General features: G+C 42.8%; 1 protein-coding gene across 2 annotated transcripts in view; it reads right to left on the reverse strand.

Moving 5' to 3' along the window:
- Nucleotides 1–17,981, reverse strand: part of marchf8 (membrane-associated ring finger (C3HC4) 8) — a 45,435-nt gene that overhangs the window by 10,456 nt on the left and 16,998 nt on the right. The window contains exons 3-5 of one of the 2 annotated variants that reach the window (XM_076163686.1): nt 8,414–8,464; nt 3,207–3,286; nt 1,954–2,925 (exon numbers count right to left, since the gene is read on the reverse strand). In XM_076163686.1, the coding sequence (XP_076019801.1) occupies nt 1,954–2,925; nt 3,207–3,286; nt 8,414–8,464 (1,103 nt within the window). The remainder of the gene's footprint in view (nt 1–1,953; nt 2,926–3,206; nt 3,287–8,413; nt 8,465–17,981) is intronic. The other variant, XM_076163678.1, reaches the window with a different exon arrangement.

The following is a 17,981-nucleotide window of genomic DNA, read 5'->3' on the forward strand; positions in this document are numbered from 1 at the left end:
GCAAATTGATGATGATGACGACGATGATATCACTAATACTCACGGGTGACAGTAAGCTGTTATGGCCCGTTACACCGCTGGCAAGATAGGACAGCGGTTCAGCTACACGTGTCAGCTCCGACCTGCAGCTACAAAGCTCCATCACGACACAGACAGCAGAGTGGAGACACGGAGAGACAAGCGGAGACACGGAGACAGAGATATAACCTTGCTACACTCTACAAGTCCTTGTGTGTGCGTGCGTGCGTGTGTGCAGGTTATTTTCTGTTCCAAAAACAAATAATTTAACCCATTATTTTTAGTTTTCTGTCTCCTAAACACACACAGCGCATGGAAGGGTGTGTTTGATTTTCTTGTTCCGAAACACAGATTTTCATCCTGACCCACTGACCAATGTTAACTCGGAGACTGATTCTAGTAACTTCAAGCTGTCAGGAAAACTTTAGCCGTTAGCTAATGAAGCTATCATCCTCCCACCTACCATACACACACAAATAAAATCAACTTTTATTCTGAGCTCACGCTTCCAGCCACCTGACCAAAGGCTGCCATTTGTGTACAACTGCAAACACATACACAGAATACACATGCACACAGATTATGCTAGGATAATCTGTGTCCTGATCCCTGACCTCACCTCTCCAGGCTCAGGTCTCTCCTTTGACCCATGGATGACGTATGACTTTATAATCTGGACTGGAGAACACACCAAGATCAGGAGAGGAAAACAATCCAAATTTGGGGGGTTTTAAAATGATTAATTATAAATAATATGATACATTACAGGCTACTTTACATTGGCTCAGGATGGTAGAGCGGTGAGATTACCTTTGTGTACCTTTTTGGCCCTATATAAATAAAGTTGAATTGAACTGAATTGAATGTGTATAGACAAGCTGGTCCCTCCGCAGCCAGAGAATGGTCATGACAGATGTTCTACTTGTCTTGGTTTTGAAGAAAGGAACCGATGAGGCATGTATAAACTGCAGCTGCATGAGTTTAGCAAAGAGATCTGTGAGACCGATTGAACTTGAGAACAGCATGAGAGGATTCGTTTTTACCCTCTTCTGGTGTGGCTGCAGTTGGGTCTCCAAGTGCCACAGGACAGATGTTGAGGTACCCCACACCAAAAACTTATAGTAAGCAGACCCTTTGGCCCAGACGGTTGCTGCATTAGCTTGCATTAGCATAACCCTGGCCCTGACACCTATGTTCTATTGTTTGATTAGAACTTCTCGGCACTAACTTTTGTTGTTCTCTCTGAATTAGATCTTTGCTGGTCATGTATTCAAATCTCATATCGATGCCATCTTGCCTTTCCTTCAGAGCTCTTTTCAAGGAGTGAGTAAGGTGTTCTTGGTTTCAGTCATCCAGGTGCTTAAAGTACCGCCAGACAACGTATTTCCTATGGTGTCTTCAGAGATAGTTAGACAGGGAGATGGGAACAGACTTAGGAGATATTTATAGATCAAGGTCAGCCAGTGGATTTGTCTACAGTTGTAAAGTGATAGCCCGTAGTAATTATTAAGGTACAGCATGACGGTGTATAGCAAGAAAGAGTGAAATTATATCAGATGGTATGAAATGAAACACATGAGGGTTGATTCAGGGGCAGTTGTGAGGGAAGTGCACAGGTAAGGAGACGAGTAGGTGTGGCCGTGGCATGTAAATAAACGCCCCAGAAATCCCTCCTTCCTTTCCCTTTTTTCCTTTCCGTCATTATATCCACTCCCTGCTTGGAGGAGAGGCACAAACGCACACACTCCTCTCTAAATCTGGTCTTGTACAGCGTAGGTCTGATGAAGCATACTGCAGCTATATTTTGTGTATGTGTGTTTATTGAGTCCCAGCAGAACAAATACAGCTACATGGTAAGGTACTAATCTCTAAATCATGGGGTGGGAAACTTCATCACATCATGGGAGGTCTAGGCTCTACCATTATGTCACCCACCTGCAGCAGTCCCATGACACTGAATAGGTCATGGGAATAGGTGGCTCAGTTTTCTCTGACACAGGGGATGGGCAGTGGTCGAGGTCACTGTCCTCATCCATGTAGCAAAGGGGGGCTTGATGAGTGCCGGACACCACCATAGTACCTCTATGTGGGGATATGAGGTGGCCCGTTCCTTTGGGTGCTTGACTGGGCCTGTTGTGTTCCATCTCAATTACGCCGTCATCGCATGTCATTAGGTCGCCGTGAGCAAACTCTGTCTCACCGCCTTCCACCACACCACTGGAGGACTTGGTGATGTGGAGGCGAGAAGCATGGCTGCCCAACTCAGACCACTGCAAGCTGGCCGAGGTGGAGGAACGAGAAAAGGGGAGGAGGAGGCGAAGGAAGCTAGGGCTGGGGGAGTGATGTGGGTGGAGGTGAGTGGGTGGAGGAGGAGGAGGAGGAGGAGGAGGAGGAGGGAGAGGACTGGCAGTAACAGCAGGCTCACATGAAAGACCACTGGTGGGAGAGATGCCCACTATGTATTTGTAGTCACTGGTAAGGGATGGGATGAGGTGGGGGAGGGTGTGTGTTACGTGAAGGCGCTGCAGTGCAGGTCCTGTGGCTGGCTTGCCTTTGGCCACATGAGCCCTTTCACCCGTTTTGGTCGCTGGTGCCGGCTCAGATTTCAGCTCTAGCTCTCCCTCTGAGCAGGTGTGGTCTATGAAGCGCAGGCCGTGACACAGACTGTCCACACACTGGCCCACATCGTTCAGGGACAATGAGAACTTGAGTGAGCCATTAGGGCGGAGACTGACGGCTGAGGGGCGGAGCAGAGAGAGCCAGTCTCGCTCTTTCATGCGTTTGGATGCGGGTGGTGCATCGGAGCAGAGGGTGGTCACTTCTGAACCTCCTAAACCCTGAGAGGCTTTACCGTTAGAATTAAAAAGAAACACTGCCATCTGTTTTGGAGGATCCGGATCCTGTGTGCTGCTATGTGTGCGTGTGTGTTTATGAGAGAGGAACAAGTGATGGAGGGTGAGAGCAAAGGAAAGAAGGAAGGGAAAAGGCCAAGGACAGAAATGAAAGAAGAAAGAAGAGAAATGAAATGAATGAAAAAGGCATCATGCATTTGAAAATAAGCAAATCTCAAGGTTGGGGAAGGAGGCTTGTGTTGTCGCCTGAACATATTGTAACAAATACCAAACCAGTAATCAATGACTGGACCCTCACTACGGTTAAAGCCAAATTATAACAATCAGTGTCTGTACCTGCAGATGTCCTGGCTGGTAGGTGAGACAGACATCCTTGAGAAGCTGCATGGGGCGTTTATGGAGGTCGGGCTCCCCGCCTAAAGAAAACAGCAAAGAAAGACCAAACAGAGTTAAGAAAAGTTCTTGGAATGATCCAGATCATTACACACTATTAAGGCTTTATTATTATACAAGTATGAATATGTTATGAGTTGGACATTAGATGTTGCAGCTATTTAAATGTATCATATTGTTGTGGCGCCACAGAAAGTCAAACATTTACAACAATAATCACGATAATTATATTTGTTTGTCCCACTTTTTCTACTTTTTCCACACACACAAACACACATTGATGCACTTAAATTGTGTGTGTGTGTGTGTGTGTGTGTGTTGTTCATACTGGAGTTTAATTGGAAGGAGAAGCACACACTTCATCTGGGGAGGCTAAAGAACAGAATCCAACATGGGGCGAGCTCATTTAAACAAAAACAATTTCCTCTGTAACTAAGGGGAAATTTATAGTTCACTGCCTAACACAAATCAATACACAATTCAATGTCCCCTGTGCCCTTCATCCCCCCCATTCCCTCCCTCTCTTTCCATCAACAGCAGAGTTTCCCTTTAGCTGTCCTCATTTAAACCCAGAGAACACACAGAGACAGACGCTAACGTATCCAAATATGCTCTCTCAGTTCAGACCAATACAACGGAAATGTTGATTCTAGAGCCAAAGAAGCAGAGATTTGAAACTTCAGAGCCTTTTAGTGAACTTTGACGATGGCCTCATCTGATGCTCCATAACGACGAAGGATCTGAGCGTAAGATTTGACGAGGAATAACCTTCAGCAGCCCCATTAACAATATTACACGGTCGCATTTTTCCATATCCAAACTGATTTCCTGTGACCTCGTCTCTGGTCCTAACAGGTCAGCTGTTTTCCAGCCCTGTGTCTCCTGAGCTATACGCTTGACGGCTTCTCACCCAGAGGGACACTGGGTGTGTCCACTTACAGGGCTCTGTGGACCCCTCTGCCATCTGCTTACACTTCCCTCCCCGCAACACTTCCCTTCCCCTGTCCCATCTTCTCCTCCATGGCAGGCCCCTCCCCCCACCTCCTTTGCATCCTGCCATTTTTCCGATCCCTAACTAACTTCCTACTATCCGCATTGCCAATCTGCTTTCCTTATACATTAAGGTTTTCTTTCCTCGTTCTATTTAACTACAACCACAACACAGCTTCTGTGCATCCATCCATCCATCCATCCAGGTCTACATCATAGAGGCAGCAAAGTAGACCAAACCTCCCTCTCTCTCTCTCTCATGTCCTCCAACTCTTCGTCATGGATCTTTTCCGAGGCCATAGGATACACAGTATAATCCCTCCAGTGTATTGTGGGTTTGCACTGTGGACTCCCCTGCTGACTTCTTTCAACACACTTTACTTTGAAACCGCCTTCAGCTATTAGGCTGCAAAGCGGTGGAACCAAATCCCAGAAGTCATAAGACGCAAGTGTAACAGTCCTTTAAAAGTAGACGCTTTACTGAGAAACTCCAGCACATTAGAGACTTAAACAGAGCCATGATGGAGCAACTATGCAGAGGGGCAGTGACATTATGTGTATCCATCTGTGTGCAGGTCCTCGTGTGATTGGCAATCCTCACAAGTGCTTCAGACAGCGATCCCACTTCCTTTATTGGTTCAATAGTAATAAAAATAAATCCATATACAGGAATCATACTGTGGTAGAAAGTGAAGTGAAGAGGTGTTTACAGGGTAGAAATGCCCTCAGCAGGAAAAATAATGATGTAAGAGCGTGAAAAAACTCTTTACTAACAACATATGCAAACACTGTGTGGAGCACTCATCCCCTATCCGTGGTGCTGAACACAGGCAACAGTAAACAATGGGGATATTACTAAGCCCACACACATTACAGTCAGGAAGGCTAACTTCTGTGTCAGTGCATTTATTCTATTTAAGATGCATTTACGTATGTAATGTAAAGTCCAGCTAATTTGAATGAATTAGTTTCCAATAAGGATCAGCTGCTGGCCCTTTAAGACAGGACTACACAAGTATGGAAGACGAGAGAGCAGACATTGTCTCTTCACAGTCTCCTTGAACAGATCAAACTAAACGTGTGGTTTCATGGAAGTATGAACGATCAAGCTGAGAGATTTCAGGTCAAGAGAATAATAAACTAAAGGTTCAATCCCAATTAAAATGTACAATATTTAATCAGTAGGTATGTAATTTGCTGCTTTGACTTTAGTGCAGAATTGCTGCAAAAATGCAGTTTCCTGTTTTGCAGCGGTTTGATAAACCAATTTGATGTGGCCCTTTATCAAATTTAGACTAATACGTTTCGACCTATTTCTTAGTGAAGATGCCTCACGCTATCACAGCGGCCAATTTCAAGCACAGATGTACAACAAGTAGAAGTGCAATAAAGATTCTAAGGCTTCCATTAATATCCACAACATCTTATTGTAAGTCTGCACCTCTGAGCTTTAAGCTGTAACCAAATGTGAATTCTAAGTGCAAAGAAGTGTGTAGCTCACAATAATATGAAGCAGTGATCCTCCAAATTCAACATAAAACCATTAAACACCACATATAACTCATACAGCCACATTTGAATACTTTGTTGTAATAAAATATGACATTTTAAATGCCATGTTAAATGTAGCTAGAATGAATTAAAACACATTCTATATTACAATGTATGACATTTGTGCACACCAGCATAAAAAGCCCAACCAAGCATGAAACAGAATTCAATATCAATGATCTCTGTAGTAAAGACTAAATAAATTATTCCTAACTTGTTTCCTGGCCTTGGTCCCCCTGCAATCTTAGGCCATAACTCTGTCATCAATACTTTATGAGCAGAGAAAATGAGTTTTGCTATAATGGCCGATATTCTGGATTTTCTCCCATTGACAAATGACATTGTACTGACAATCTTCTCCTGAATTAGGATCCATAACGATTGAAGATGTGTCAAAATTGATGGCACCATCATCCTGGTAACATGCTTGGTGTTTCACATTGCTTCTTTATACGTGACCGCTGTCTGGAAACGTATTTCAATCCACTAGTTTGGGATCTGAATGCATAATAATTCTTGCAATGTTAAAAACAATGAAAATAATTCTTGCATCTGGATCCAAATCACTACCATAATTTGATGGGTTCTTCCCTGGATTGTGCCCAACCTGGCAACCAAGTTTAAAAGAGTCTCTGCTGGAGTTGCTTCATAGTTTTTCAAGTAATCTGAGAACATAACCAACTTGGCAGAGAAAATAATGACACATCTGCACTTCTGACTGACAATCTGTGTGTGTGTGTGTGTGTGTGTGTGTGTGTGTGTGTGTGTGTAGCAGTTGCATCAAGCTTGATAAATACTTTAGGACTATATGTAAAATACTACAAGAACCCATTAACCAACCCGCAACCTCTCAGCAAACACTTCCTCCACAGCAGAGAAAGCCCACCCATGCTCGTCCGTCTTAAGTCAGGGAGAAGACTCTTCGGCATTTGGGTGAAAACAAGACTCAAGTTATTACCCTCAATTTGTCAACTTATCACTTCTGCCACCTGTAAGCTCTGCTGCACTTTGCAAACGAGCCGCACTTTGCACTTGTGCCATCCTATCATATTAAACTTTGTATTTATTTTACTTATTTTTATTGAGTGCACCGAGTCTGGAGTAAATGCAATCTAGTTCCCACTTAAACCTTGTTGTTGGGGAATGACAAATCATTTTGACTCTAAAGGAAAACATGAAGTCTTATTTTATTCAGCTGTTAAGCTGTTGAGCACATGTGTCTGGTGTTTTTCTTATTGTCATAGATTTGGTTGTAATCCGTGTTTGTACGCCACTTTCAAGCAATAATTAAGAGTCCAAACTCGCAAACTGCTGAGCTTCTTCCTGTTTCAACTTCAACAGACTGCTTATAATAAAACGGTGTGCAAACGCCATTTCACGATGCAAATGATGAAAAACTAGTGGTGCATTCACTCTCAGTTTCTCTTTGAGGTCAACACCTTAGATATCTGTTTGTTCTAAAGTGGAGCTGTGGAGTTGGCAGTGTTTTAAAGCTGCAGATACTGGATGATGGCCAAAATTATAAAACAGACGTAGGTTGTGAAGGTAAAATAGAACTATTACACACTTAAATATACTGATGACAACGCACTGTGCAGCTGCATTGTGTAGGGATAGTGTAGAAATATTGAATAACTCGCTAAATAGAAAGCACTCTTAATGAATGTAACTGATGTTCTGATGAACTGGATCTCAGCAGAAAACACAGTGAAAAATCTGATAATCAGATTTATTTTTCCATTCAAATAATTGCAGAACTTTTAATCACTACCACTACTTAAAGCCTTTAAAGGGCATTTAGATATCCTGCCAAATGTTAGATAACCTCAGATTGTGATCATAACACATGATTCAGACATCTCCAGAAACCAAATGGTCATAGGCTATTCTCTGATTTTACAGTCATATGTTTCTCGTATGTTAGATATGACTCAATTCAAGTTAAGTGCTTGGCCATCTGGTTTACATTTCCTTGAGTAGCCCCAGTATCTTCAACTCCCTATCTTTATCATTACAGTGTTTGTTCCTGCTTTAACTCTGTAACTGTTAATATGTCACCAGTACCATAACTCCAACCCTGCTTGTGCTCACAGACCGACTGCACCCAGGCTCAAACATGCCACAGCACCATGGTGACAAAGTGACCCTGACATCTGTGAGCACGACTACTAAAGGGTTTAAGAGGCTCACGTGGACAAGGAGTGACACCTGAGAGCTCCATTTCATGCGAGACTGTAGTTTAGCTTCAGGCGGCGATGGAGAGAGTGTAAGGCAGGGACCAGGAGGAAAGAAAGACTGTGAGGAAGGAGAGATGGGAGTAGGGTGAGAGACAGGTGAGGAGCAGAGGCAGAGAGAGAGATTGGCAGTCTTGAGGCCTGTGCTGTCTGTCTGTCTGTCTGAAAAGCAAACAGAGGAGCCGAGTGAGAAGACACGTCTGCTCTCTGGGGTTTGATCGGAGAAGCGATATGATTGGGAGAGAAGCAATGTATCAGCTGCTCTCCCATCACAGCACACCGCTCCATTTTGCTTCAGAGCTCACAGCTGCCATCCTGTCTTCATTTCTCCACACACACATCATTCATTCACATTTTCCATTTGTCTCTGCTCACCTTTGATATATTGCTGGATCTGCTTGCAGAATGACCCAGAGGCTTCTCATTCTGAAAAAAGATGGAGAAAAGACAGTGAGTTACTGCATTGAAATACTAAATATGTTGTCTGTGATCAACAAACGTCACACTGAGAACTACCATATGGTCTGTAATTACCATTTTGCATAGTAAATTCATTTGCAGTGACTAGTGAACCAGCTGTTTGACATCATTTAAACAAACACACACACTTAAAGGACAATGACTCCAAACTGCACCAGTCAGGGAACAAATCCATGACATAGAGTACATTTACATCCACAATAACACTGATTACACACTTAAATTAAGGCAATAAATCTTTCTCAAACATTGTGTAAGCAACATAATTAGATTGAAACCAGCGTAAATAGACATGAGGTCTCCTTGGTTAGCGGTAAATAGCTATGAGACGAATCTCCAGAAGAGACCAGCAGCTTTGTATTAAACACAACTTTGTTAACAAAATGTCAACAGTCACGTGAAACACTGTTCCTCATGTTCCCATTCACTTCTCATACCAGGAGTGACCTCATCAGGATGGGTATCAGTCCTATCCCTACTTTATTCCATGCTATGGTAGGTATAGTTTGCTGCATTATACTGAACAAAATCCCATGAAATTAATACCAAACATCAGTTAAAACTCCAAATCAGTGTTTCTATCAATACCAGGTAGCACAAAAGAGCCAATATTCCCCCGAAATCTTTGACCCTTGGTGTTCAAAGTTTCACTCTGTCCATCTGTGTCTTATACCTTTGTGGATCCACGCAGACTAACCAGTTCTGATCATGCGGTCCATCAGAGTCTTTACCTACTTACTTATGCCTCATTTAGCCTAAGGCCTCCACAATATGTATGCTGCCATTCTCATCCGGCTCTTTGAGGCGCAGTGGAGAAGAAAGAAGAAAGAAAAGCTGCTTGTTAATTGATGGAGCGTCACACTGCTGCCAGTGTTCTCCCTCTGACTGTCTGCGTATGGGATCATTATCCTGCGGTTGCCTTTGTGTTGAGTGCAAATTAGGTTAAGATTTAGCTTTTCCACTGGCGTCTGAGTCAACTTCGAGTCCAGAGACTTCAACCAGGACAAACTGAGTCATTTAAATACTTATTTTTTTTTATTTTTTAATCTAGTCATGTGTAGTTGCTATGGTGTTGCTATGAGGTCTGTGAGATCCTATTGTTCTTCTGTCTCTGTTACTGCCAGAGGACGTGCGCGCACACACACACACACACACACACACACACACACACACACACACACACACACACACACACACACACACACACACACACACACACACACACACACACACACACACACACACACACACACACACACACACACACACACACACACACACACACACACACACACACACACACACAGTGAAGATGAACACTGGACAGTCAGTCATAGAAGTCGAATTACACACTCTCAGAACTGACGTCTCGCAACTCCAATTCTCCGAACCTTTCCTGATGTTGTACAGGGCAGATCTTCAATAGTCGGTGATGTGTGCCACTGTTGAGATAAATGTGGGTGGAAAGGCTTGTATGAAGGTTGGAGGTTGAAGTTTTCATACGTCCACTTCAGTCAAGGGGGAGAATGACACGAGAAAAGTCCTGGTAGCTACGGGGATTGGCTTAGAGAACTGTTTACCGACAGCAGATACCTTATCAGTAAAGAGGGAGGCCAATATGTCTGCAGTGAGCATAGATAGGGTGGAGGTGGTGGAGGGTTTAGAAGAGTATTCAAAGTTGAAAATAACTTGAGCATCAGTGGTCCTACTGACTACTATGACTACTTTGTCCTGGTTGTACATGGTCTTAGTGTTTTTTTTATCCCAGAGGTGAAATATGAAAAGGAGAGACTGACACTCACAGAGATCAGTCATCACTAGGGCTGTGATGTGACAGAGAGGCTGAAACAATTGCTTAGTAACACTAGTAATTGCCGTGTGAATGTCACCTTCACTGCTACTATGAGAGCAGACGAGAAAAGGCCTCATTCTCCTGACTCATGCATAATTCCGATAAAGGAGGTTTTAGGTTTCACTATCTGCTGTGCGTGTTTGTTTCTAGCGAGTCTGTAAGCTGGCCCGGCCTCTGATATCACAGCTCCACACTGAACTCAGAGCTCAGCTTGTGCAAAGGGAGGCTCAGGAGAGTCTGTGTGGCAGAGGAGGAGAGAGGTCATACTGGATCTCTGTGTCCTTCAGGTCTGCGTCTCTGTTCTCAGTCCACAGGGGCGAGGAGTCGGCGCTCTCTTATGCAAAAACCTACAAAGATAAGACCCTCTAATGGACTTGACCCAGCTTCATTTTCATCTTTTCATCCCTCACAAAAGGTCTCAACAGTACTAAACCCACTGCGGTGCTCAGAGATGTCCAGCTTGGATTGTAAAGACTGCAGGAGCAATCCAAGCATATCAGACCCAGATCCTGATCCTGACCAAACTGCAACAAAAACAGTGAAGAGCGACAGGCAATGATGATGATAATGTGAGATGAGGCTGAAGAGCTAACATCCTGTCCCTCTGCCTCTTTTCCTACATCTACATAAACAAAAACCACCCTGACTTCCTGTGTGTTCTCATGTGCAGTTCCATGTGTATAGATTTGAGATGTCAGTCATTTCAACAGGTGAGTGATCTTGTGCATCTTTGTGCAGTCATGCTGTGTGTAATTACTATTTGGATTAGCTAGTTACTAGTAGCGAAGCTTCTAACGCAACTACTTTGTTTCAGAGAGTTTGAAATGAGCTCAGACTGCACACAGCTTCGATACAACCACTTAACACTTCCAAAGCCACGCAATTCTAGTGATAATTGCGAATTGATGTGCCATATGTGAGCACATCATCATTCACCGACTCCAACGGGCCGAGAACAGCTCAACGCAAACATTGTTTCTGGGAAAATAAAGACTGAGTGAAGTGAGGGTGCGAGTGTGAAAGTGAAGGTGATTTCAGCGCAAACACAGAACATCACAGATTGCTCTTCGACACATTAGAGAGAGAAAGACTCATTCTGAAACAGTAAGTAACGCCGTGCTGTGCGTCCCCGAACACAACACTGCACAGCTGGAGAGGTGAAATTAGGGGTCTGGGTTGAAAAACACCAAAACACACACATCATTCATCCTCTCCTTAGAATGGTGCTGACATCACAACGGGCGGAGGAAGCAACGATGGCAACAGACAAAGAGTGGATGACAGCTGGAATAATGTGACTGTAAAAAGAATCACATCAGTAAAAGATAATGGAGAGGGAAGGATGTGAGAGTGGGTGGGGGAGGGGTTAACAGGAATACTATTCATCTCTATTCACATGTCTCCCTCTCCCCCGTCTCTCTCTCTTCTTTCTCTTCTAGCTACAGTCTTTCTCTGCACATGCATTACATGTTAAAAACAACAGCAAAACAAGGGTTTTACAAAACCCCAAGTCATCTATGTGGAGCGTTTGAGGTGCCACAACAGTCTAGTAAGGTCAACTGTTCCACCAGACAAGAAGTGTCACATAGGAAAAGGGAATGAAAGCTGAATGGATCTGACATCTAAGTGCACATTGACCTGCTTCTGCAAATCTTAGGTCACAGTCGCATCCCCGCATCAAAGAAGATATCTCAAGTCCCCAACAAAGAGTTTCTTCAAGAAAGGCAGCTGGTTTCTTGTCCCAGTCCATGTCCATAGAGCTTTGAAAGAAGAAACACAAGGCGATGCAGCTGGACATCAGAGCCAGAACCAGATGAGAAACCTCCAATATGAGCTCGTCTCACCGCAACGCAGACATCCGACCAGCTTCTGGGGGAGGTCATCAATTTTCACAAGGTTCGCGTTATTTATGCTTTTCAAAAGAGAGAGAGACTGAAAAGCCTTTGCATCAGCATCTGTCTGTCTGTCTGTCTGCAGCATATGTGTGTGTTTGTGTGGGTGAGAATGTTAACGCCACATTAAACGAACATAGCCAGTGATGTAATCCTGTAGGAGAGGCCGGAAAACCCCGAAGTCTGTGAAGACTAATCTACAGGTTCTGCATGTGTGTGCGTGTGTTAAACAGCATGTCAATCTACACTCATCAGCAGGATGCTAGCTTGTGGTTTATCCTTCCCCTCTTCCTCCTCCTCCTCTTCTTACTCTATCTGTCCCTCATCTCTCTTCATCTCAGCCATAATTGCATCCGTATGTTCAAACAGGATATGGAACACAGAGACAGTGTGTGTTATAGTCACTGTAGGACCATGAACACATTGACCCATCCTGGCACACACACAGACCGATGGAGAGAGCAACAGTTCAGCAGGGTTGCCACATTTCGTCACAAAGCCAAGAGTCACACAACAAGATAATTAATCTGATTTCAGGCCAATCATCAACAACCGTGTGAAAAGTGATTTTAGCTGGTTGTAAAGATGAAATTACAGATTTTGTGAGATTTGGCTGATTGTAATCACTCTTACTTCTTAAACAAGTCATTACTTAGGCCTAAAGTGGAAAAGGCCAAGCCACAAATAATTAGTTCAGCTGAGTTATACCTAATTAACTGTGTTATGAATGCGTGAAAACAGTTCTGATGTCACACAACACATCACACACATAATAAAGATGTGCTGACAAGAGAAGTCTCTACCATGCTACAACCAGCTTCTTACTCTTCAAATTAAGGAGAGGTTGCTCCGTTTAATTCTACTTTGATCGGGATTGCAACTGAAACAAGAAGACAGTAATTGGCGTGTGAATGTCAAGACACAGTGATGACACTTATGTTCTTTATACCCCTCGGATCTAAGTCTTTGCTCTGACATGAAACATATGTCGCATTTGACGCCTTTTATGGGAGCACGCACGTCGCCACATTACGAGAGGAAGTGATAACTAAGTGAGCGCCGTAACACCGATTAGGCCCGATTGCATGGTTTAGATTTTGTCAAGGTCTGTGAAGCATCTTTTATAGTACAGTGTGTAATTGTTTTTGTTGATAAGCCCTGTTGTTTTGAATTTTACTAAGCTGAAGTTGAAAGCCCTATAGTGCCCTATGTATGCACTTAACTTGTATCGTTGTCCTGCTACAAATGAAACATCAATTAACCTGACGAACTTCTAGATGATACAATAGCAGTCCTGTGTCTTCAACCTTTTTTTGCTAGAATGGTAAGTACAATAATGATCAGTTATAAGCCATTTATAAAGTATTAATAACATCCTAGGTGATTCCAACTGGAAGAGAACATGTGCCACTCATGGCTCATCATGCAGGGAGAGGATCCATCGTCATGAGTGATGAGTGCCTACACTCGCGCTTTACCTCAGCTAGGCTACAGACACTATATTGTTAACCACAGTGCAGCATACGTAGGTTTCCAAACAGGAGCTCACACACACAACACATTGATACGGCCTGGAGCACCTTTGAGGAGACAGTGTGGTGGCTCAGAGGTGACAACACAGTCACACGGTTAAAAGAGGGAATCTCATGTTTGTATGAACAATTGAGGCAATATTATTGTCCTTAAGATTCTGTTGTGATCATTTTCACTTGGTCACTTTGTCTTTGCCTGTTCATCCATCATTCCTGTTTAGACACAAAGACAAAATGGATGCAAAAGTTGTCTACAATTGAGAAAACAGCTTTGTGACCTTAAGAAATGTATAATATAGATTATTTGTTGCAACTTTAGGTTAAGAGGCTGCAAAAAGGTTTGTTAATGACAAGTAAATCATTTCTTAATACATTAACAGATCATTTCTATCAGGTGAGGAAGAAAAGTCCATAGACAACTTAAATGTCAACAGACTTTTATAACTTTAGAGACTGCAAAAACATATTCAAATGAGTTCCAGTGAGTTGAAAGAGTTAATGAACGTTAAACAAATCATTTGTAAAACCGAAGGAATACAAATTATGCCATAGATCATCTTAATCACAGCAATATTGTGTTGAAATTTTATAAAATAATCTTCTTAAAAGCATTTACAAATATATTACAACCCATTGAATAACAGTATCAAAGGTTGAACAAATCATATATTATGATACTATTATGATAACGATACTGTTGATAATATGTCATAAATCATTTACAGATTATCCGTAAATGTTGGATTAACAAATGATTGACAAATGATTTATTAATCATTTACAAATACTTATAGTCTATAGTTCATGATTAGTCCTTATGAATTAATACTGTGAATGACTTGTAACTGACTGTTATTATAAAGTGTCACCACTGAAATGTATAGTTTCCTGCAGGAAGTTGGCAAGTGTACTTTGAATTAGATGTGTTGTATGTGTGTTTTGTAGTTTGACATGTTTACTGGTCACTGGTCACTATCCCACTCTGTGAGAACAAAGCGGGCAGAGTGGAAAGTGGGTCAACCTCTCACACTGAGGAGAGATGACAGATGCCAGTCTGAACCGCACAAAAATACAACACATGCATCATCAATACACACTGACACTGAAAGATAAGTAACACACGCTTACATATGGTATCTGGAATGTTTTGTGTCCCTCTGCTGAGGACACTGAGGTCGTGTCCTCGGGTTGTTTTCTGTGATTTGGATTGTTTTGAGGACCCAAGGTGCAATTATTGTTCTACTTTCAAAAGTTACACATTTCTTTGACATCATCCTGTAAGTTCTGTTTGTACCCTATGACATCATTGCAACTCCAGTCCACTTGTACTCTACCTCAGGGTCTGCGTATTAAGTTCAACAACAATAGTAGGGATAACACAACCTTCCTCCCTTCTCTCTATCCCTCTCTCTCTCCTCTTTTCCCATCTTTCTATATAAAAAAATGATCTCCAAAATATCCTACACCTGTATGCACATTGTCAAAAAAGTTACACATTTCTGGTGGATTAAAATCTGTAACTCCAAAATGTCAACATGAAAGGATCTTACAAAATCAGCCAGTTTGATGCTCGATTCAAATCCAAATGGATTGAAAGGTCCTCAACAGGTCTAAAATTATATAAATCATTAAAGTTTATTTTAAAGGTCGATAGCAACTGGGATCCCTGCAGGATTCCAAGCAGTGAAGAAACGCCGTTCACAAATGTGGGGACAAATTACTGACATTAAACTGATAGAATTGACAAAACGTAGTTAAATGTATAACCCTGGAAATATAATCAAACTGTTATGTATTACCTGACAATATCTGTTTTGTAGTGTCTGATTAGATTTTTCTGAAGACCAATATGAATGAAGACTTTCCCCTGGAGGAAATTTTATAATTTTTGACTCATATCACTGCCATCATCATCGTGTCATGTTGGCACTTGGCAGCCTGGTAAACATAAACACCGAGGACGGCTACAGCAGTGCTAGAAGTCAGTAAGGAGACGAGGAGATGATACATTTGTTAGATATACGCTACGATGGAGGGAACAGATCAGAATCCAGCAGATTTCCATGAATTTACGCTGACCAGGATTCCACTTTCATTGTAAGACACAAAATAAATAAATAGTTTTGTTGTTGTTGTTGTTGTTTTTCTTCAACGTGTGCATGCGTAGCCATTTAGGACATAGTCTGAATTGTGAATGTAGCTCTTTCTCTTTGTTTCCTCCTAATTAATCCTCTCTCTCTCCCCCTCGGTCTGTAACATGCACATACACACACATTTTGCATTCACAAAATCCGCAAAACACATTACTGACTATTTAATCTGGTACTTCCTGCTGAAGAGAAGCTCTAGCATCACAGAGACCGAAGGCCCGACCATAACAACCACTGAATAAAAAACAAAGTGAGCCCTTCTTCCCTCTATTATCCACGCCTCTCTCTTCTTGACTTTCTAAAAACACTTAATGCATGTACATATGTCATGTAGATGTGCAACCATGAGGCAAAACCATTGAGAATGATCACAGCAACAACAACATCAGCAACAACAACACCGTGAACAAGACAAGCAAGCAAGACGCACGGCAACAAGATGAACACCAGACAAACAGGAAGAACAAGACAAGTGACAAGTGTACCTGGATTTTCATTTTCCAACAGGAATTCATGTCTTGGTCCTGAAGCCCCCTTCTTCTTCACACACACTAACATACACACACTCCCACACCCTCATGCAAACAATGATTCCTGGGGGAGGTTACATGCCCCTTCTGTAAATACTCCAGTTGAGCCGAGCCGGTAAAAACCTCAGAAGAGCCACGGCAACAATGTCAGCCGTCGCCGTGGTGACTGCACCTTCGGCAGCACAGTGCAGAAACAAAGAAAGACAGAGGAAGAGATAGAGAGAGATGGTAGAGGGAGGGAGAACGAGCGGCTGGCCTACATTTCCCCCCCAACACACACACACACACACAAACACACACAGTCAGAGCTCAGAGCTGCTGCCCTTGTTCTGCCTTAGCTCAACACACACACATACACACACACACACACACACACACAGCTAGACCAGTACTGTAATCTCATTGGCTGGAGCACCACTTCCTACAGCTGATCTTGATGAGAGGTGGGGGAGGGGTAAACAGTGGTTGAATCATTCATGAGAGGGAGGTGGCGTCCTTTAAATAGACTGCCTCTGAGCTTAACCTTAAAGTACCTCCCCCTAACTCCTGCTCCTTAAGCTGACACACACACAAACACACAACAGCATAAACCAATACAAAATTGTCGTCATCATCATCATCATCATCATTTACAAATAGGACAGGCTGTTACTGCTGGGTTCCCCTATTCCCAGCAGGCACTGAGGGAGGTGAGGTGGATCGGAAATGACTGAAGGTGTTATGTACACACACACACACAAACACACACTCACATCTGGGTTCATCTAGGACAATCACTCACATACATCACTATAGTTACACTAATGCAGACAGACCTTCTCTTGCTAAAACTGAGGGAAGAGCCGAGTCACACAGACATCCTTCCACTGTAAACAGATCAAGACAATCTGATTAGCATTATCTGAGCTATGTGCGTGGACACACACACAGACAGGTTTTCCGCTACACATTCCATTCACAATCTACAAAAATCCAGAGTCACAAAACCACAAGACTCACCAAATCTTAATCGTTAACAAACCCGACAGACATCAAGCTGAGTATGCATGGATGAAGTCATGGAGTTACTCAGCCAGCTAACATCCCTGGGCCCCTCTGCCGGTGAGCTTTCAGACATCATGCAGACATCCACCCTGCAGGGCATCTGAATGTTTGATAGCACCCCGAGTACTGTTTACATGGAGCGTTGGCTGTTATTCCAGACTAATACCTCATAATATTTGGCTAATCTTCTTTCTACAAATACCTAAATCCTTCAAATAGTTCCTGCACTTGATTCCTGGTGGGATCAGTGATTAGTGTTAATACTTCAAACCAGTATGCAGCCTTGAATACAGTAAGCAGGTGAATGTTGCTGCCTCTGCCCCACAAATAGCCTCTGAAAGTAAAGTGTAGCACCTAGAAACATGTCCCTGAGCAGCACCACTCCTTTCTGATCCGCTTTCAAAATATGTACATAGTAGAAATGCGAGGAGAGGACAGCAGGGAGCGGCGGATCAATAAAGCT

The sequence above is a fragment of the Genypterus blacodes genome, unplaced genomic scaffold (assembly GCF_046128005.1).
Source record: "Genypterus blacodes isolate CSIRO-AG114 ecotype Tasmania unplaced genomic scaffold, CSIRO-AGI_Gbla_v1 ptg000012l_1, whole genome shotgun sequence".
Lineage (NCBI taxonomy): Eukaryota > Metazoa > Chordata > Actinopteri > Ophidiiformes > Ophidiidae > Genypterus > Genypterus blacodes.